This window comes from Sinocyclocheilus anshuiensis, unplaced genomic scaffold (assembly GCF_001515605.1).
Source record: "Sinocyclocheilus anshuiensis isolate Anshui unplaced genomic scaffold, SAMN03320099.WGS_v1.1 scaffold51, whole genome shotgun sequence".
NCBI lineage: Eukaryota > Metazoa > Chordata > Actinopteri > Cypriniformes > Cyprinidae > Sinocyclocheilus > Sinocyclocheilus anshuiensis.
The window spans coordinates 6,001,354-6,022,441 of record NW_015548296.1 but is presented as its reverse complement, the minus strand read 5'-3'; the positions used below and the strand labels follow the sequence as shown (position 1 = coordinate 6,022,441).

At 36.3% G+C, this 21,088-nt stretch overlaps 4 protein-coding genes across 5 annotated transcripts in view; 2 read left to right on the top strand and 2 right to left on the bottom strand.

The window, feature by feature from the left end:
* LOC107656112 (AP-1 complex subunit sigma-2-like) overlaps positions 1-2,016 on the top strand; it is a 5,263-nt gene extending 3,247 nt beyond the window's left edge. Inside the window, exons 4-5 of the mRNA XM_016443814.1 lie at positions 925-1,062; positions 1,169-2,016. Of these exons, the coding sequence (XP_016299300.1) occupies positions 925-1,062; positions 1,169-1,216 (186 nt within the window). The 3' untranslated portion in view covers positions 1,217-2,016. The remainder of the gene's footprint in view (positions 1-924; positions 1,063-1,168) is intronic.
* A 413-nt stretch (positions 2,017-2,429) lies between these two features.
* Positions 2,430-7,093, bottom strand: LOC107655974 (U2 small nuclear ribonucleoprotein auxiliary factor 35 kDa subunit-related protein 2-like). The gene is made up of 11 exons (XM_016443604.1): positions 6,923-7,093; positions 6,736-6,815; positions 6,496-6,565; positions 6,288-6,396; positions 6,073-6,159; positions 4,926-4,964; positions 4,729-4,844; positions 4,411-4,624; positions 4,014-4,021; positions 3,881-3,933; positions 2,430-3,722 (listed from the first exon to the last, which is right to left on the bottom strand). Exons 1-11 carry the CDS (start codon positions 6,985-6,987, stop codon positions 2,782-2,784), a joined length of 1,782 nt encoding a protein of 593 aa, XP_016299090.1. The 5' UTR covers positions 6,988-7,093; the 3' UTR covers positions 2,430-2,781.
* A 428-nt stretch (positions 7,094-7,521) lies between these two features.
* Positions 7,522-14,727, top strand: LOC107656110 (histone-binding protein RBBP7). Its single transcript, XM_016443813.1, has 12 exons — positions 7,522-7,699; positions 8,154-8,298; positions 8,383-8,528; positions 9,335-9,511; positions 10,693-10,808; positions 12,003-12,163; positions 12,625-12,751; positions 12,902-12,979; positions 13,087-13,163; positions 13,309-13,366; positions 14,080-14,190; positions 14,337-14,727. The coding sequence occupies exons 1-12, from the start codon at positions 7,684-7,686 to the stop codon at positions 14,403-14,405; spliced, it is 1,281 nt and encodes a 426-aa protein (XP_016299299.1). The 5' UTR covers positions 7,522-7,683; the 3' UTR covers positions 14,406-14,727.
* A 2,744-nt stretch (positions 14,728-17,471) lies between these two features.
* Positions 17,472-21,088, bottom strand: part of LOC107656109 (gamma-taxilin-like) — a 10,345-nt gene continuing 6,728 nt past the window's right edge. For both annotated transcript variants that reach the window (XM_016443811.1, XM_016443812.1), the window contains exons 8-9: positions 19,601-19,696; positions 17,472-18,561 (exon numbers count right to left, since the gene is read on the bottom strand). In XM_016443811.1, coding sequence (XP_016299297.1) covers positions 18,268-18,561; positions 19,601-19,696 — 390 coding nt within the window. In that variant the 3' untranslated portion in view covers positions 17,472-18,267. The remainder of the gene's footprint in view (positions 18,562-19,600; positions 19,697-21,088) is intronic.

The following is a 21,088-nucleotide window of genomic DNA, read 5'->3' as shown; positions in this document are numbered from 1 at the left end:
TATGCGTTGTAGTCCAAACGAGTCGTTCGTTGTAGTTTTTGAAAAGTGATTTCTGTTAAATAAAATATCTCCTTTTATTTAATTTAATTTAATTGCCCCCTTAATTAGGGGGTCCTATTATGCTTTTTCACTTTTTCAACTTTAGTTAGTCTGTAATGTTGCTGTTTGAGCATAAAAAAGATCTGCAAAGTTACTAAGTTCAAAGTCCACTTCAAAAAGAGATATTTTATTTAACAGAAATCACTTTTTAAAAACTACAACGAACGACTCGTTTGGACTACAACGCATATTTTCCGGGATTTGTGATATCACAAATATCGATGAATGGGACGAGAGAGACCTGGTTGAGCTGCACTAGAGAAGGCGACGAGTGTTATCACTATGTCAGAGACACGCTAGCTTTCCCAAGGCAGATGAACTTAGAGTGGTTACAATCATCCAGGTTTAAATAGCGCTCAAATTGATTTGATTTTGACGCAATATTTACACTGAAGGTCGCAAGAGGCTATGGTAAGGGGCGTGACATTTCCCGACCCGGCGCCAAGTGCTGCCAATCACAGCACACACTGGCCCAGCTAACCAATCACAGCACATTTCGTATTTCAGAAGGCGGGCTTTCATTTGATATGGGAACTATTTGAGCCGTTCATGTCAGACTGGGGAGAGAGGTGTTGTAATAATGTAAAATATGTGAAAAATCGTGTGTTTTTTGAACAACCTAGTATGAGAGCCTGTTCTAGTACACCCCCAAAACAAAATCAAGAATTTGTAAAAAAGCATAATAGGACCCCTTTAATAACTTTTGATTTTTGAAAATAATCGTGATTAACCATTATTGTGTTATCGTGTTAAACCGATGACCAGATTTGTTGCTCTGTTTAACAGCAATAACTCATTGTGAAACGCCCTGTGTTTGAACACCAGGTGTGTGAACTGGACATTATCTTCAACTTTGAGAAAGCCTATTACATCCTGGATGAGTTCATACTGGGTGGTGAAGCCCAGGAGACATCGAAGAAGATCGTTCTGAAGGCCATAGAGCAGGCTGACATGCTGCAGGAGGTGAGGAACACACATATTGCATGTTTGTTTGTTTTAGTATATGAAGTGACAATTGGGCCTTTTCTAAGTTGTTGAATTAATTTTCTCTGGTTCTTACCTCTGTCAGGAAGCAGAGACACCACGTAGTGTTCTGGAGGAGATTGGACTGACATAAATGAAGAGAACTCATCCTACCCAAACACTAACACACATCTTCCTTTTTTTTTCCTGTGGGCATTTTCTCTACATTTGTATTTAGGTTAGCTCAAAAGTAGTGATCAGTACTTCCTGCATAAACAGTTATATATTGACGCTTGTATTTCTACTGCCAAACATCTGAGGGAATCAAGCACGTTGAAATGTTGATGCGACACTATCTTAGTAGTTATGCAAATTTCCCAGTGTTCGGCTGTTTGGATCAGTACATGTGTAGCAAAGTTTAGTGTCAGCATCCCCACACAATGTCTTATCTGTAGATTTTAAGCATTACCTCTCACCTTCAGCTGCCTTAAAACACTAATTTCCAGCTCACACCGTTGCCAGTATCTCATGCAGCTCTCAGTAGATCGGAGTCAATGGGCTGTCACTGTTCAAGACCAAGCCTTGCTGAAGTGTTACGGACCAAACGTTCTTACTCGGCTCCAAAGGGGGAGATAGATAATGTAACTCAGCATTCAGAATTTTTGGGCATAAATTCATGGATTGTATTAAGGCACAAGTAAAGATCAGTATTAGTAAAGTCTTGACCAGAAACACTGTAATGATTTGTTCCCGTAAACCCTTAATTGGTTCAGACATATCAGCCATTCAACTGTTTTATTTCCAATGCCAAAGAATCTTCTCCACCACCCTCATGCCTTTTCCTTAAAATCATCTTCGTATGCTGTCGTATTGGACTTTGATTTTCTGACTTCCTTTTGAAAATGTCTTTTGAAGCTTCATGAAAACACAAGAATAAAGTCAGATATTGCCGCATGTTGTGCAAATCCTTGATGATCTTTTACTAATAAAAATATTTGATACATATACTCATAAAATGAAAATTCCTCATAAGTGCATCTTAAAGGGATAGTTCACCCAAAAATGAAGGCTCTGTTTGTTCCAAACCTGTATGAATTTCTTTCTTGTGTTGAACATAAATGAAGATATTTTGGAGAATGTTGATAACCAAAGTTTCTGGTCCCTACAGAAACGATATACTGTGTGTGTGTGTATATATATATATATATATATACACAGTATATTCTCTGGTGATGAATGCATGACCTCTCCAATAATTTCATCTGCTTAAGCTCCTCTCCTTTAGAGTCAACTACAACTTGTGGATTGGATGGAGGCAGATCTGAATGGGAGATTCAGATCTGCCTCCATCCAAGCCACAACTGAAGGACAGAACCACGTCCCCCACCCTACATTTTTTCTTTGTCGATAATGTTTCACTCTGATGAACATCACAATATGGAATTAAATATCTGCTGCTTACGTCCGTTGTCACAACCTTAAATAAAATGATCCCTAAAATCTGCTTACCCACGTGATGTCTTGGAACCTCTCACTGAAAATGAACAAAATATAATTTCCATCACCAACACTTTCAGAAAAGATTAGATTTCATTACAAATATACAGGAAAAGTTTTCATCAGACAAAATCAGGAAAACTAGGCATTTTGTTATGCAAACTAAAATAACAACAGCTGCTTTAAGACAACAGAGAAACAGTTTATGTATTCTAATATAATCTATCCAGACTGTGTGATGCCATCGGATTTGGTAGCATCTGTAAACGCACAATGGATTTCCTCTTCTGGATGACAGCCCTCCAAATTTGTGGTCTCTACTCCATCTACTGGTGAACCTGTGCTGGATGCCACAGCTGTACGTTCTTCTGATTTAGCCGGCATCTCATCACACTCCTCATTCCGGGAGTCTTTGTCTGACTCCGAGCTTGAGCTGTGTGATTTACTCTTCTTTCTTTTGTGTTTATTTTTGCCCTTTTTCTTCTTCTTGCTCTTTTTAGTGGGCTTGTGGTGATGTGCATCCATTCGGTAAGAGTTTTCTGGGCTTTGGCTTTCCATCCTGTGACTCTCCCGTTTCACAGACCTGTTTTTGGACACACGCTCTGGACTGTTTGATTTTGACGTCTGTCTTCTCGAGTCTGTTGATGTACATTCACATTGCTTTAACCGGTCTCTGCTATGGGATCGGCTCCTACTCCTTCTGGATTGCTCTCTCTGAGACATTGATCTCCTTGTCATTGATTGCTCTGACTTCCTTTTCTCTCTGCTTCTGCTATGACTACGCTTTTCCCCATTTCGACTGTGTCTCCCTCTGCTGCGACTCCGCCTCTCTCTGCTGTGGCCCCGCCTTTCCCTGCTATGACTCCGCCTCTCTCTGCTACAACCCCGCCTCTCCCGGCTCCATCTTCCCCTGTAACTGTACCGCTCGCGGCTGTGGCTCCTTCGATCTGTCCTCCTGCGCTGGGATATGTGCTCAGGACTATTTCCACGTTGGGACCGCACTCCATCTCTGCTGCCCAAATGGCGACTAGAAAAGCCTCCACTGCGATCAGGGGACATATGAAGATCACGGTCCGCCTCCCAGAATTCATTATCTGGGTTTCTGAACACATGGAGGAAGTTGCAGTGTTTTCCTTTTGGACATTTCCGCCTGTCAAAAAGTCCTGCAAACATAAGAACAAGTATATAAGGGTATTTAAAGAATATACATGTATATACAATATATACAAAGAAAGGCTAAAAATAGTGATAGAATAAAGAAACTTCTACTACATAAAGATTGAGAAATATAGTTTGTTATTTAGACTAATGCTTTCCTTACCACATATGGCTGTCTTCCATCTAGTTACTGGGGAGAATTCACATTGCAGTTGTCTTCCAGAAGGATTTTAAATGCACGACGTGGAGGCCAAGAACCACCCGACGCAAAGTGCATTTAAAATCCTTTAATGCACGGCAAGCCCTTGATTATTTCCGCTTATTCCATGGTCATTTGCCAAGTTATAGACGTTATAGAAGTTATAGATGCTTCGCGTCATGCCTAACAACGCCCCTTAGCTGTTACAAATTTACTGTAAACCACGGCTTCTATACAGTGCCCTCCATAAGTATTGGGACAGTAATGACAAAATTGCTCTGTTTGCTGTGGAGTCAAGATATCTAAATATGATTAAAAGATATTATATTTTATATATTTTATTTCAGTTATTTTATTTCAAGTTACAAACATTTTAGTTTTACTTTTAGTTAACAATAATAACCCTGATTTAAACATTACATTACATTAAACATTTTATTTTAATTCATTGTTTCTATTATGTTGATGATTTTTAGGTTTTTAATTTTAGTTACCTTGAACTGCACCACCCTCCCTGCGTTCTTGAACTCTGGCAGAGCGTCTTCATAGAAATCCAGGAACTGCTGGTGCATTTCCTCCTCGCTGTACTCAAGACTGGCATCAGTGTCATAGTCATCACGTCTGCTCTGCTCCATCCCGAACGTCACAAACATCCCCCTCACCATCAGAGTGGTGCTGGATGTTGGGTGGTCATGCTTTCGGGAGCACCTGTTCAAAAAAAAATCATCATTGAAATCTAAAACCTGACCAGAAATTTCATTTTGACTGTCAAAACCAAACTGCTTGAAAACATCAGCTTAATAAATACATACCGGTCCCTAAACCTACAAGCGCCCGTTTTAAGGAAGAAGGGGCAGTTTGCCTTGTCCTTTTCTGTTCCATAATCCTTTGGGGCATCAGGGTTTTTCCAAGGACCACCATTTTCCAGCTAAATGCAACAAAATAAAGGAGACTTTTCATGATTTTAACAAACTGTATTTTCCAACTTAAATGGAAAGCAAGATGTTACCTGACTCTCTGCTTGATCCAGCATTTTCTGTACAGCTTCCTATAAATGGTGCAAACATACACAGTGTGGCGGGTGAAATTCTGTGGTGTGCAAGCACATGTCTGTTCAAATTGGTTAAGACAATCTTATTTTTATTTTGTATTTTGGTATTTTGTAATTCAAATCTTTACAGCAGGGTTTCTCAAAATTTTTGGGGCCTTACAGCCGAGAAATTTTCCTAGGACACCCTCATAATTATAACAGTCATTAAGCACATGCATGGTTAAATTAAACATAAATGTATACAATTTAACAATTTTCTGAAAATGTAATAAAAATTGTATATAGAGGGCCCTGTGAAATTTACTTTTTTCTCAAAAAATAAAGATTAAATAAATTTATTGTTTTATTGTTCTCAAATTTTAATTTTTTTCCATTTTAATGGTTTAATTCAATTTTTATAATCCAAAAGCATGTCTAATCTAATAAATTCATAGAATTTGAACAACTTAATATTACAATAATATGAAATGTTTTTATTTTTATTTATGCAATTGCCTATTTTAATATTTCTGGATTTGTGATATAGTATAAAGATATTAAAAACTGTGGCATTAACAAATTAATCTTTTAAAATGTAATCAAATGAAAATTTAACAATTCCCAATTCCTAATTGATTTTTGGCAAGCAAAGTGATGCACAACGTGGGTTTACTGTTAAAATTAAAACATAGAAGAAAAAATATTGTGATTATTCTTTTAAAAGTAATGATTGAGAATCCCTGGTTTACTGCACATAATAATTATGTTCTCTATTGTAGCATCAATAAGCAACATTATCACTATACACCCAAGTGACATGAAAAGATACATGTTCTTCATTGGAAGTGGACACTTGCAGCATTAATCATTTTTGTGTATCTTAGTTAAGGAAATGAAGACGCAATATTCTGCTAAACAAACAAAATCACACACTGTACACATAAAACATAGACTTATGGCACATGGCGTGCATGTAAAATCATGACTGACAAACTGGAAGCCTTTAAAGGCTGATTTGTCTCAGGTAGCATGAGATGTTTTGATATCTGATGTTGGTATAAGGTGTAAGAGCAATAGAGGATATATGTAGACATCTGCATCTTTATCCTCCCAGTGCAGGGATCACCTCTCTCTCTCTCTTCTTTTGCTCCTTCTGCTCCCGCTCCTCTTGTTCTTTCCTTTGCTGCTCCTCCCATTCCTCTCTGATCCTCCTCTGTGGTTACAAAAGCACAGAAAAGCAGATATTGGAGCATTATATGTATACCTAAATTGAGATTCATCCCGGTCATTGCAGAATGACACGGATTTAATGTGACGTATTTAATTTCACAGATTGCTCACCTCTTCCTCCTCCTTTCTCTTTTCTGCCGCCTCTTCTCTCTCCCTCTTCAGCCTGAATTCTTCCTGTGCAATCTTTTCTCTCTCCAGCCATTCCTGGTGTAATCGCTCACTAGATTGTAAAACAGTGTAACAAATTTGCAGTTTGTCCAGTTAATAATAATTTGTCCTATTGATAATAGCTTATCATACTGAACTTTAAAGGACAAACCTCTGCTCATCAGCCATCTGTTCTTCCTCATCTTCAGTTTGGTGCTCCTCATTTTGTGAATGATCTAGAGCTGAAAAAGATGCGATTATCTTATATGACATCTATATATACAGATATACATAAAGATATGTATGTATGTGTATATATATATATATATATATATATAAGGAAATTATAACATAAAGTAAATTGTGCAAATACAGTGTAACTATAATCAAATTACAAGTTATTATAAGTTACCTGCTTCTCTTAATTTAGCAATAGCTTGACGTTTCCTTTTCCTTCTTTCTCGTTTAAGAATAGCTCGTCGTTGTTTTTGACTAAAAAAGAGATTAAATAAAGAGTGATTAATAAATAGCAAAGATTTTATTTTTATTTTTGCTTATTGATTTCTACACAGCTACAGAATAACACCATCATACAACACCTGAGATCAACAGAAGCAGTTTCTGGTGGGTCCGTCTGAAACGAGCAACAGTTATTGTCCGTCATTTTAAAACATTATTTACACATTTCGCCGGTAGACAATAACGTCAAAACTCCTAATAAATGCAACACATTTCACACCAATCATACAACGCGCGCGCAAAGATGACGTCACATTCACTGTCGTACGCTAAACTTGTGAATGCGCATGCTCAGAGTAGCATTCACTTTAGCGAATCGGTTCATTTGGACGGCTCGTTTCAATGAACTACTTCCTCTGTAAAACTATTAAATAAACCTGCTCACCTGAAACATTCACTGTGTTCTTTATTATTCTTTCATAATTGTTCACTGTTGTTCCCTGTATTAATAATTATGTTGATGATGATGATAATAGTTATAAATTACAGTTTTCCTGCTAAACAAAGTCATCTAGGTTTTTTTTTCCCAAACAAATTGTACAAACAAGAGTACATATAATTATTCTTGACAGGGGGGGGGCTATATTTTTAGCAGCTGCATAGTTTGTATTGCTTTTCATTAGATATGAGACATATCAGTTTGACCGATTCATAAAAAGAGTCGGTTCAGAAGCACGACTCGATTGTGAATCGGACAGTTGCGTTGCGTCGCGTGCTTTGCTTTGTGGGATGCGCGAGCGAGCTAGTGTGGCAAGAGTCGTGAGCGTAAAACACTGCAAAGCTGTTTTTTCTGCCTTTTGGCTGTAAACCCCATTGTTCATTAAGTGGCTACCCCGCCAAAATGGCAGACAAAGAAGGTAAAGTTTTTACGTAGTGAATTTCGTGCAGTATTTTTATTTTTTTGGCAGAGTTTGTTAGCTTTAGCCTAACGTGCTAATGGATTTGACCCACATATTGACATGAGAATGAATGAGTGTCACAGTCTGAGCCAGTTTTGACCAAATACGGACGGTTCACTTAGGTTAAAGCTAACGTTACTGGCGTTATTAAATTATTCTACTGACTGGAATAATGGTTTCCTCAAAGCAAAATGAAATTTTGTTGTTCTTGACTTCCCTCCATTCATATGTTGCGCTGTAACTAACGTTACTAGTTGAGGAACTTGATCGTGTTACACTTCCGTTTCTCCTCATTTATATGAGAATACAACAATTTTTTACTGCTCAATGAGCTCCCGCAATGCAGTTATTGTGAAATGTGTTCATTTGGATGCATTTGGCCCGAATTTAACCATCTGTTTTCTATTCTTAGTGTACGACGATGCAGTGGAGGAGAGAGTAATAAATGAGGAATACAAGATCTGGAAGAAAAACACACCATTCTTGTATGATCTAGTCATGACCCATGCACTCGAGTGGCCGAGTTTGACGGTGCAGTGGCTTCCTGATGTGAACAGGTAATCCAATAACTAGCCTTTCCATCTTCTGAAACACACGAGACATGACTAGGACTCTACAATTTATTGTCTATCATTGTGCAGGCCTGAGGGAAAGGACTACGTGGTTCATCGGCTGGGGTTGGGCACACACACTTCGGATGAGCAGAACCACTTGGTTATCGCCAGTGTTCAGATCCCAAATGATGATGCTCAGTTTGACGCGTCCCACTACGACAGTGAGAAAGGAGGTAAGAGCTGAACGGATAATTTAGTATTTTGTTCACTTTGAGGCCTTTATACTAAAGTTGATTTTATGTATTTGTTTCTTCAGCAGGTATGATTAGGACGTTGGGGGAAACCCAGATTCACTTGATGAATGAGAGGGAATCGTTTCACAAATATGATGCATTTTCGACAGCCTTGTGCATGTGGACTGGATCATGTTTGTGCCTATATTTAGATGGATGTTAAAGGGATAGTTCAGTTAAAAATGAAACAATCATGAAATAAAAAAAAAATCACAATTTACTCACCATCGTGTCGTTCCAAAGCTTTGAAAATACAAACGAATATATTTTCATTGAAACCTGAAAGATTTCTGTCCTTCCATTGAAAGTAACATGCATCCAATTTTTTTAAGCTTCAAAAAGTTCATAGACACATAATAAAAGTAATCCATGTAAACAAAAAGCAAGCACAGTTGAGCTTATTTGATGTTCTTTATGGGCGTTGATCAATGTTTATATGTGAATAAAAGCCTATATTATATTTGTTCATCATATAAAACAGTTGTGTCTCCTCAGAAGACTTGGATTAAACATCTTAATTCATATGGATTATTTATTAACATTTCGGTGAAATGGATTTTGAGTGGAGTCTTTCAGGTTTCATGAAAAATGGCTTTGTGTTTTTAAAGATTAACGAATGTCTTTGAAACCAGATGTAACGGTGTTATTTTATTTTTATTTTTTTGAATGATACAAACTGATGATTTCATAAAGTTGAACTGGGACAGAGATCAAACATTGGACATTACTAATGGTTGTACTTTTCCCAGAGTTTGGAGGGTTTGGGTCGGTGAGCGGAAAGATCGAGATTGAAATTAAGATCAACCATGAAGGAGAAGTGAACAGAGCCAGATACATGCCTCAAAACCCCTGCATCATTGCCACCAAGACCCCCACTTCTGACGTGCTGGTGTTTGACTACACCAAACACCCATCCAAGCCAGGTCAGTGGGTCTCAGTCACTAATAAATTATATGGATTATTTTGTACTTCTATGCACAGAAGAAATTGCCACATAAAAAGGTTCTCAACCTTGTTCTAATGTTAGTGAATTTGAATGACCAAGTGCGCGAGCTTATTCGTTTGCATAAAGCAAGCCCAAACCATCTCCTTATGCAGGCTTTCTGCACAACCTTTCCTTTACAGCTCTCCGTCACTCTCAAAAAACACATGACACTCTAAAGATGCTCTCTAGTCTGAAAGATGCAAAATCCTTGAGCAATGGCAAGTTTGTCATCCTCAAAACCAGTTCAGACACATTAAACACCTTTTATACTCTTATTAGCCAACTGTACATGCACGTATCTGCGTATTTATACAGAGTAACCACTTAGTGTGCACTATAACAGCTTTTATCACTATACGGTGAAATATATTTAAGATGAAATATCTAAGTATATTTAACACGATTCTTAGGCCACCCACAGAATGTGATTATGTACATGTGGTTTCATTTGTTCCTACATTTTTTTGTTGTTGTAAATTTAGGAGAAAAGTTGTTGGTGAATAATGAATTGTTCATGAAAACATTCTGAGATTTTAGGCCAAAATTCATGCATACACAGTCTTAGTGAATGAAACCCAGTGTTTTTCAGTTTATCCAAAGAAGCCATGTAAATTGTGCAACAAGCGATTATTTTTTAAAATGAATTAATCTGATTATGTCTGATTAATTTTATTTAAAAAATTTACATTTTAGTCTCTATTTTATTTAAAAAGTAAACCATTATTCTACTTCTGCACAATGTTGTGCTCCAAAAATGTGCCAATTGAAGGCTATGAAAACAAATATAGTGAATATATGTGGACTATGCCATACATTGCGTAAAAGGGTTTAAATGTACACATGATATTCTAAAGCCTGCTCAAAGTAGTAAATAAAAACAAAAGCTAAGTCTGAAGCTCAATGGAGATTCAACACAGAAGCTCACTCTCAGGCCTCTGGTATTTTTCAGATACGTTTTGTCCATAGTAATGCATTTAAAACTGTGACATGGCTGGCGGTTGTTTTCCATACACAGCATAAAGATGCAATTAATTGATAATCAGATTTGTTGCAGCCCTATATTAAATCATGCTCGAAGACACTCGCTTTGAATAATAATTGTAAATTGTCCATTTGCAGACCCCAGTGGAGAGTGTGATCCAGACCTGAGACTGCGGGGGCATCAGAAGGAGGGATACGGTTTGTCCTGGAACTCCAACCTGAGTGGAAACTTGCTTAGTGCATCGGACGACCATGTGAGTGATCTCTATTCAAAGCAGTGTTATTTTAGAATCACTGAGATTTTATTATAGTTTTTGTTAATATTTTTAATTAGATTTTATTAGGTTTTTCTTTTTACATATTTATAATTTAATTTACGTTTTAATGTTTTTTGTCATTTAGTTTTAGTTGTTTATGTATTTTTTATTATTTTTTATTCCGTTTTAGTTATTATACTATAAGATAAACTAATTGAAAATAATAAATGTTGCCTTGTTAACTAGCTGAAATAAAATATTAAATATAAATTTGATTTAACTTTATATCAAGTAATACATTTATTTATTTTTTTAGTTAGCAATAATAAGACTTTGTACTTGAAACTTGTATGTTGTAAGATCATGCATTGTTGTTCAACTTTAGACTAGGGATGTAACGATTACCGGTTTGACGATAAATCATGATAAAATTCCCCACGGTTAGTATTACCGTTTCATATTTTAATTATCGCTATAACCGTATTCGATTACCGCGATTTGAATAACTGAGGATAGATAAATATACTGTCCAGCATAAAGCACAGTTTTCAGTAACAAAACAAAAAAAGAGTGCTAAGGGAATTATACAAATGAATATATGAATTAATTAATTATATGAATCTACATCTGAAGGTTCTGACTGTCTTCAGAAAAGATTTTATGTGATTTTGTTTTCATCTTCGCTCCATGTAATACCTAATAAAGTAGTGTTCTTAATCGCAATGCTGCGGTTACGGGAAACAGCTGTAATTCTGCTGATCTAGAAGCGCCACCTAGTGTCAGAGAGTGGATTTACAGAAAGTTACATTTACATTCAGCCTGTGTGCAGTTTTTCTCTGGCCAAAAAACGGACCCAATTTGCATGCCCTGCTGTAAATTTTGCCCGGTTGATGAAAAACAAGCTTAGTTGGATTCTACACATTTAAACAATTCGGATAAGTTATCTAGAATTATTTATGGAGCAGATAAAAGACATATAATCATTTATTAATCATAGTGTTCATGCAAACAAAAAGTCATTTTATTTGTTGTTTGTTGATTTTAAATATAAAACTTGGTGAAACGATTTGTGCCAGTGCTTTTTGAACATTTCCAGCACATTTTAACAATGCCGTGATAATACTAATAATCGTGATAATTTTGGTCACTATAATCATAAGACATTTTCATACCGTTCCATCCCTACTTTAGACGATCTGTCTATGGGACATCAGTGCTGTTCCAAAGGAGGGGAAGATAGTAGATGCCAAGACCATCTTCACAGGGCACACAGCTGTGGTGGAGGATGTGTCCTGGCACCTTCTACATGAATCGCTGTTCGGCTCTGTGGCTGATGACCAGAAACTCATGATGTGAGTAAACTGTGCAGGAATCGAGGAAATACGGCACGATAATGGTTAAACGGTTAATCACAATAATTAATCATGATTAGTCATTTACTTTTTTCATCAGAATTATTGCACTTTCACATTAGCACAAATCAAGAGAACGTCAACGTGCTCATTTGCTCACAGATTGTCGCAGCAAACAGCGCAAACGGCCACTTGAAAGAAAACAGCGGCTATTACGCTTGAGCAGAATATCTCAATAGAGACCGTTGAACTCCAGCTTACGTGTTTGCCAGTGGTTTCAGCTCATTAGCACTTTGTGCATAACGTGGAGAGGCCATGTGCGCATGGGTGCCAGGTTATCATAGACAATCATGTTTAATAAATCGAGAGAAGCAGATATGGTCTATAGCACTTTTTTTTTTTTTAAATGTTGAGAGACTTTTAACCAAGATGGATTACACTGAAATGTCTGTCTACTACAGCTGGGACACACGATCCAATAACACCGCAAAGCCTAGTCATTCTGTGGATGCCCACACGGCTGAAGTCAACTGCCTGTCCTTCAACCCCTATAGCGAGTTCATTCTGGCCTCTGGCTCAGCAGACAAGGTCTGTGATCTGCATAATCACACATGCACACACATCTGTGAGAAGTTTTGATTTGGAGATCCTTCCCCATGCGGAAGAGAACCCCTTAAAGCCCAAAGTATGCTTCAGTTTTGACGCTCACTGGTTTGATGTGTTTGTTTGTGGCTGTAGACTGTTGCATTGTGGGATCTGCGTAACCTGAAGCTGAAGCTTCACTCTTTTGAGTCACACAAGGATGAAATCTTCCAGGTAACACTCAAAGAATAACACTCAAGATTCTGTGACAATGTAACAATATTTAATCCAAGAAAAATGCAAACAGATTATTGCAATAATAATGTTGATGCACTTGACAGGTCCAGTGGTCTCCCCATAACGAGACCATCCTGGCTTCCAGTGGCACAGACAGACGCCTCAATGTATGGGATCTAAGGTAAGACTTTATTACTCTCTCTATTCTGTTGATTTTCATTCCTGAAAAAACCTTAATGCACATTCCTGATGTTAATGTGAACATCTAACTATATTTAGATCCACTGATGCTATGTTGATTGCATTGTTACATGTATGTCCTCTAGTAAAATCGGAGAAGAGCAGTCTGCGGAGGACGCAGAGGACGGGCCACCCGAGTTGCTGGTGAGTAAAGATGGACTTGCTGAAAAAAATCTGACAGATAGAGCTATAGACTCTTAATAACGATTTCAATACCAAAGCAAGAACATGCTAAGTTTGCAGTATTTTATTTAAAAGGTTAAATGTTTGTATGACAATTAATATATATGAATTTATTTTTATTTTTTTTGAAAGAGGACTTTTATGCTCACCAAGGCTGCATTTATTTGATCAAAAAATAGTGAAAACCGTAATAATTTGAAATATTATTTCAATTTAAAATAACTGTTTTCTGTTATTCCTGTGATGCAAAGCTGAATTTTCATCATTACTCCGGTCTTCAGTGTCACACGATCCTTCAGAAATCACTCTAATATGCTGATTTGCTGCTCAAGAAATATATTTTTTATTATCAATGTTGAAAACCGTTTTGCTGCTTCATATTTTTGTACATTTGTAGTATATTTTTTACAAAGAATTCTTCGATGAATAGCAAGTTTAAAAGAACAGCATTTATTTCAAATAAAAATATATTTTGTAACATTATAAATGTAAGTGTCACTTGTGATCAATTCAGTGTGTCCTTGCTGAATAAAAGTATTAATGTCTTTCAACTGATCCTGTAGAAACGCTTTTTTTTTTTTGCCCCAAAGTTCCAGTGCTTAACATCTCTACTGATATTTCTGGCATATTTTTTACTGACATCTAATGTAAGGACATTTTGATTGTTTTGGCAGTTCATTCATGGTGGGCACACAGCTAAGATCTCTGATTTCACCTGGAACCCAAATGAACCTTGGGTAATCTGTTCTGTGTCAGAGGACAACATTATGCAAGTATGGCAGATGGTATGTTCAGCGAAAACATTAAAGATTTACCTTCCTTTGGTAATGAAAGTCACTAATAAAGTGATTTGATTTGTAGTTTTTGATAAACTTTGATATTAGGACTTATTATTAATGTCATAATCTCAGACTAAACATCTCTTGTCTAGGCTGAGAACATCTACAATGATGAAGAGCCGGACACCCCTGCGTCAGAGCTGGAAGGGCAGGCGTCGTAACTGATCTCATTAAAGATCTACAACCCTTTCATGAATTCCTACTCCTCAGCTTTTGCTTTGCAGTATTATTCAGTAAATTCCATTCTCTTACTTCCTATTCCATACATACCAGATACTTTATCCATCACAAGGTCCTTCTGTAGACACTTTTCTAAAAGGTTTACCCCTTAGAAGTTTGGCCTCAGATGGTTTGGAGAAACACTGCACCACTTTTTCAATCACTTCTGAGAAGTTACAGCCTGGTGTGGCTTATCACAGTTTTAGTTTTTGTGCATAAACCTGGTGTCAATTTGCAATAAATCTTTTGTAATAACCTTTAAAATGATTTTGTATTCCTAAATTGTTAACTCTCTGTACTTCACTTGTGAAAATAAAGTACAGATCAACTGTTAGATTTTTTTTCTGTTTCTCTTATAACATATAAAGTTTAAACATTTCCTTAAATAGTACTTCTTATTAGTGATGCACTGAAAATGAAAATCTGAAACCAAAAATTTAAGATGCACTTGGCCAAAAACTGAAAAGAAAAAAAAAAAGTATTAAATGATCCAATTTATTAAATAATCAACACTAAAATAAGTTGTACAAACATGTAAACTGCACATAAGGCAGTTTTTATGTCAACTTTTTAATAACAGAATTGTTACTACAATTTAGTGTTGAAATATGGACATTTAAACGGCTGTAATGAAAAACTTATGACATTTATTTAAACATTAAATAATGAAGGTCTTTCCTGAGGTAAACGTGATATGTGATATTGTTTACAAGCTGTTTTATTGACGTCTTTCTACGGGTCAAACACTCATGGAGCGATTACATGAGACATGATACATTTCAGTAAGTTGTTCTGTTTCTTTCAACATACATTCTGATGCTCATTCATGTTTATTTCTTGCTATAACTAGTAGTAAAGAGGACAAGATAAATGGTTGCCTCTTGAACTGAAACACTACAGCGATCTGTGACGCCAGATTAAAGAGCGGCAAAACTAGTTTTATTGTTTGTATTTCATAAAATTGAAAGCTGAGAATTTGTTTCATATTAAAAGCAAAGCACAAAGCTTATTGCGATGAAGGCACTACAAAATAATGTTCAGTAAAGTTAACACATCAACAGAAAACATCACAGACTAAAAGATTTACTGTGAGACTTAAGAATCCATATCAGTATCAATTAAAAACAAGAAATTGATATTAATCCAGCACTATCATCCATCACACAGTTGACATGTGTTTGCCTGATTATCCACATTGTCTCTACGAAATAGAGGCAGTGAAAATCATCACAATGATTTTCAGCCCTCAAAAAAAATGTCCGGCTACATCACTACTTTTTGTATCTGGACATGTGAAGACGCAGTGAAACAAGATACAACAGTAAGGAAAATTCTACAAAATGTTTTTATTGAAAAGCAAGACAGAACTACAAGAGTGTTGTACAATCTCAGAGGGGACATAGGCTGAGCTAGGGGAGAAAGAAAAGCTCTCGAGCATCTTTCACAGTACGTCTTACCTGAAGAGGTAGATTTCTTGCATAACCTGAGAATCAAACCGGGGCATTGCCAAAAAAGCAGTAGCGATACAAATGACAGTACCAACAAATTTAGAATTAACATGACCCCAATTACAGATGTATTTATCAAAACGAGTGCGCACTTCTGCAGACAAGATAAAATATTTGACAGTGAGGTGAAACTGTTACGAGGAAATCAAGTGCTGAGATGTTATAGAAATCAACATTGTTATCCAAAATTTGGAAAGGGGAAAAAAAAAACCTGGTGAAGATCTACCTTTCCATTCTGTTGAGTTTTACAGTTTGGCGAATTTAAACACATTCAGCCCATGTTTCTAATGAACAGCAAAACCTTGTCCTTCTGCACGTCATTACAAAACATGATTAATGTTAGTAATACTAATCAAAGTAGATGATCATGTTCAGTGCGTGTTAAATGAAAACCTTGGATGTGTTTCGTTGGATTCAGCATTGAGGAATGTACTGGCCAGTGTCAGAGGTTCAGATCAGGACATGAACAGAGCCAGATGTCATGGACCTGAGGCGGCAAGTGTTTCTAGACCCTGTGTCCCCGCAGCCTGATAATGACCAGATCTTAAAGGCTTTGAGGCCGTTTGTTTAGACATGGATTTGGCAGCTTCTACATTCATCAGTTCAGTTCTTGACATGGTTTCACATTAGCAGTATTGAGAATGTTTGCAGCTCTTCAGAACATTTTAGCACTGAATTACAGACATTTTATTCTTGTTCATTACAAAGTCCAAAAAAAGAAAGAGAAATCACATTCAGCATATCCAGTATCAAATATGTCCAGGCCCCTTTGAAAAATTTTTGTCAGTTTTGTGTCCAGTTAAAGAGCAAAAATAATGCAACCTCCAAAAAAAAAAACAATTAATTTTTTTTAACATTTAAAGGAATAGTTCACCTCAAAAATAAAAAAAATTCTATCATTTATTCAGGTTCACGTTGCTCCAAACCTCTATGACATAAAAGAAGGTATTTAAAAATATTTGTCCATACTATGAAAGTCAATGGGGTCCAATGTTGTTTTTTAGACAAAAACTATTTGAGATATCTTCTTTTGTGCTCCACAGAAGAAAAAAAGACACGCAGGTTTGGAGCGACATGGAGCGATATATTTGGGTGAAATACCATTTAAAGAAGAAAAAAAAACCCACACACAAACAAGCGGTCATCAGGATTAATTAACAGCATCATCAAGGCAATAAAGCATATCAAACAAAGGTCATCTCACCCTAATAGCAAACTTTATGTCCTCCTTATTCAAAAATATTAAGGAGAGTTTATAGTAAATTAGGAAATATATTCAAATAATTTTTTTTCATGAGTCAATTATATGATTTTGGTAACAAAGCAGATTGATTTGACAGTTTTATCAGCTTCAGTTATCTAATCCAACGGTTGACTGGCTTGGAAACCCAGATTCAACAAAAACAACTACCCTGTCTCTTAAATAAAAGGGCTTGAGAAGTGAATTTTAATGAAATATAAATGCATGTGGAATTTTATCAGAAGTACTGAGTTTTTTTTTTCTGCTGGTTAAGATGCTTTCTCTTCGTCTGTCATGCAACAAAAAAAGTCCTCCCCGTAGAAAGTTCTTGAAAGTCTTAGGATTTCACATAATTGTTGGAGATGTAGCAGCCTTTTTCAAAGTCAAACTAGCCCTTAATCAGAGTCCCATTAGAAAACCAGTCCCAGGCGGAGAGGAGTCTTGACCCCTCTCCTATTTAGAAGACATGTATCTTCCTTTAAAGTCCATTTCAATCAAAGCAACAGAAGCGTGACTTGTCATGGACCCGTCTTGGCTCAGACTCAAAGTGCCAATGAGTAGTTGAGTGTGTTAATGTATCTCCCCTGTTATTAATGCCGTTTCTCAAGTCTCAAGGTTATCTGGTCATCTAGAGCTGGACTGGCTTGTTGACTATTTTAAAATGGCAATATTTAACATTATATGCATCCAAAATGATTTATTCAGATTCTAGAGGTCAGAGAGAAGAGCTACATTTTATGCAAGAGGAACGTAAAAGCGTGCAAGCACAGCACAGCTGAGCAGAGAACAGGGGGAAGGAAAAGGAAAAAAAACGTATGAAACGAAGCTGCATGGCGGCCGTCTTGGACCACATGATCATTTCCTACGAAAATACAATGTGATAGAAAACAGGGAGTAAAAAGTGCTTTTCACAAAGCGGATTACCAACGTATAGAGTAGTTAGCGTCTTCACTAATGTCCTGCTTTTTCCCCACTAATTTTTTTATGATAATAGTTAGACAAAAATATATACCTCCACAAAAAGAAAGGAAAAGAAAGGCCACCAGAAGGCCAGGATCATTCGTCAGTGAGTTGTGTGGATGATATGGTGCCCACTTCCTCAGGCTGAAGCCCGAGTTTCTCTGTTTGAGGCACCAAACCCTCCATCTCTCCCTCCATCTCTGGGTTAAGCCCCTGTGGCTGAGGGTCAGGAGGCCCCGTACCTTCTTCCTCCGGATCTTTCGCTGGGTCCTGAAGGGCCTGCAGTTTTAGGTTCAGGTCGTTGCGTTCTCTCTGGAGGGCCCTGCAAAGCTTCTCCAGACGCTCCAGTTTCCCTTGGAGGGCCTTGTAATTCTTGTCTCGCACCGTTTTCTAAGAGACAAACAGGAAGAGCAACTTTAAAAACAGATTGAAATTTGAAATACTCAAAAGTTTGAGGTCAGTATGATTTTTCTTGAAAGAAAACAATACTTTTATCCAGCAAGGATGCATTAAATTGATCAAAGGCGACAGTGAAGACATTTATAATGTTACAAGACTTCTTTTTACATAAATGCTGTTCTTTTGAACTTCCTTTTCATCAAACAATTCTGAAAAAACATATCACAGTTTGCAACTATTTTGAACATGATAATAAGAAATGTTTCTTGAATGGCAAATCAGCATATCAGAATGATTTCTGAAGGATCGTGTGACACTGAAGACTGGAGTAATGATGCTGAAAATTCAGCTTTGATCACAGGAATAAATGACATTTTAAAATAGAACAGTTCTTTTAAAGTGTAATAATTTCACAACATCACTGTTCTTACTGTATTTTTGATCAAATAAATGCAGCCTTGGTGATCAGAAGAGACATCTTTCAAAAACATATAAAACCATATCAACCTTTTGAACAGTAGTGTATATCTATGTCTTGACCCATCTCTTATTTATAAGACACATTTATATTGGACTTTGCCTCAACAAAAGTTGAGCTGCCTGCACACACTCACCAAACTTTATAACGATTAATGATATGTGCTACAGTTGGGGGAAAAAATGTTACTTGAAATAAAATACATTAACTGAAATAAAATGTAAAAACCTATTTTAGCTTGTTGCAAGGCAACATTTCTCATTTTAATGGTTTAAATGGATCTATTATAACTAAAACTGAAATAATGTATAGAAACTATATAAACAAAAATACTAAAACTTTAACAAAAATGAAAACAGAATCTAAAAATAAAAACAGATTATTATTTTAATAAAACTACTATAGTATCTAAAAAACATTGTGACTTTCTTCACTTTTATTATGTAAATGTACATTGCTCTACAACATAAATTCCTCACAGTTCTACCTTGAATTTAGAAATATGAATTTATGCATGCTTTAAAAACACAACTGCTCTAACATTCCTCTCACCTCTTCTGCCATCTGCAGTAGAGTCTGGTTGTTGGTCTCCCATTTGGTCCTCCATAGCGTGGTCTCCTTCTCAAGCTTCTTGATTTTCTTCGTCATCTGATTAGTGTCAGAAAATAAAAAAGGGGTCATAAAAAATAAGCCTTTCCACACAGAGAACTAAGAGATCATATTCGCTCGACTTTGTCTGTCTTTTAAACAATCAGAACTGATCACTTCATTGTCCGAAAGCATTCTATTTGGAATTACGTGAAGATGAAAATGTAGAAATACTACAACATTACAATCCTTACAGATAAGAATGATGCTATTTTGCATAAATAATTATAACATGAAAATAATAATAAATAAAACTTAAATCAATTGTTTTAAATGCTAAAAGTGAGTTTAGGCATCACAGCGATGTATAGTACGAAATATGCATATAAATTGAGATTTGCTAAAGATTATAATTAACAGTGTAATTAAATAATTTGTCTTTTTACAGTTTAATGTCAAGTGACCGTTAGAAGACTGAAATTCATAAAGTGGAAGTAAAGACATTTGTTACAAAATTTGTATTTCAAATAAATGCTTTTCTTTCATTCTGTTCGTCAAAGAATCATAAAACAAAATGTATCACAGTTTGCACAGAAATATTAAGCAGCACAACTGTTTACAACACTGATATGAAGAAATGTTTCTTGAGCAGCATATCATCATATTCTAAGGATTTCTGAAGGATCATGTGACACGGAAGACTGGAGTAACAATGCTAAAAATTCAGCTTTGCATCACAGGAATAAATTACATTTTAAAATGTTGGACTATTGCAACGCTCTCTTGGCAGGTCTTCCAGCCAGTTCTATCAAACCTTTACAATTAATCCAGAACGCGGCAGCAAGATTCATTTTTAATGAGCTGAAAAGAAAGCACGTCACACCTCTGTTTATCAATTTGCACTGGCTACCAATAACTGCTCGCATAAAATTCAAGGCATTAATGTTTGCCTACAAAACCACCACAGGCTCTGCACCCCTTTACCTAAATTCATTACTTCAGACTTATGTGCCTCTAGAAGCTTGCGTTCTGCAAGTGAACGTCGCTTTATTGTGCCATCCCAAAGAAGCACAAAATCACTCTCACGGACTTTTACATTAACTGTTCCCTCCTGGTGGAATGACCTGCCCAACTCAATCCGAGCAGCTGAGTCCTTAGCCATCTTCAAGAATTGGCTAAAAATACATCTCTTCCAACTCTCTTTATTTCACCCTCTAACTCTAGCACTCTCTATTCTAATTCTATTCTTTAAAAAAAAAAAAAACCTAACACTAGCTTTTCTAATCTTTTTGTATTCTATCTATTTATTTTCCTTTTATTTATTACATAATTTACAAAAAAAAGTGTACTGCGTTAAGCTAACTGAGACTTGTTATAGCACTTATATAGCATATCATTGCTCTTTTGTTGATTTTGATTGCTTCCATTGTCCTCATTTGTAAGTCGCTTTGG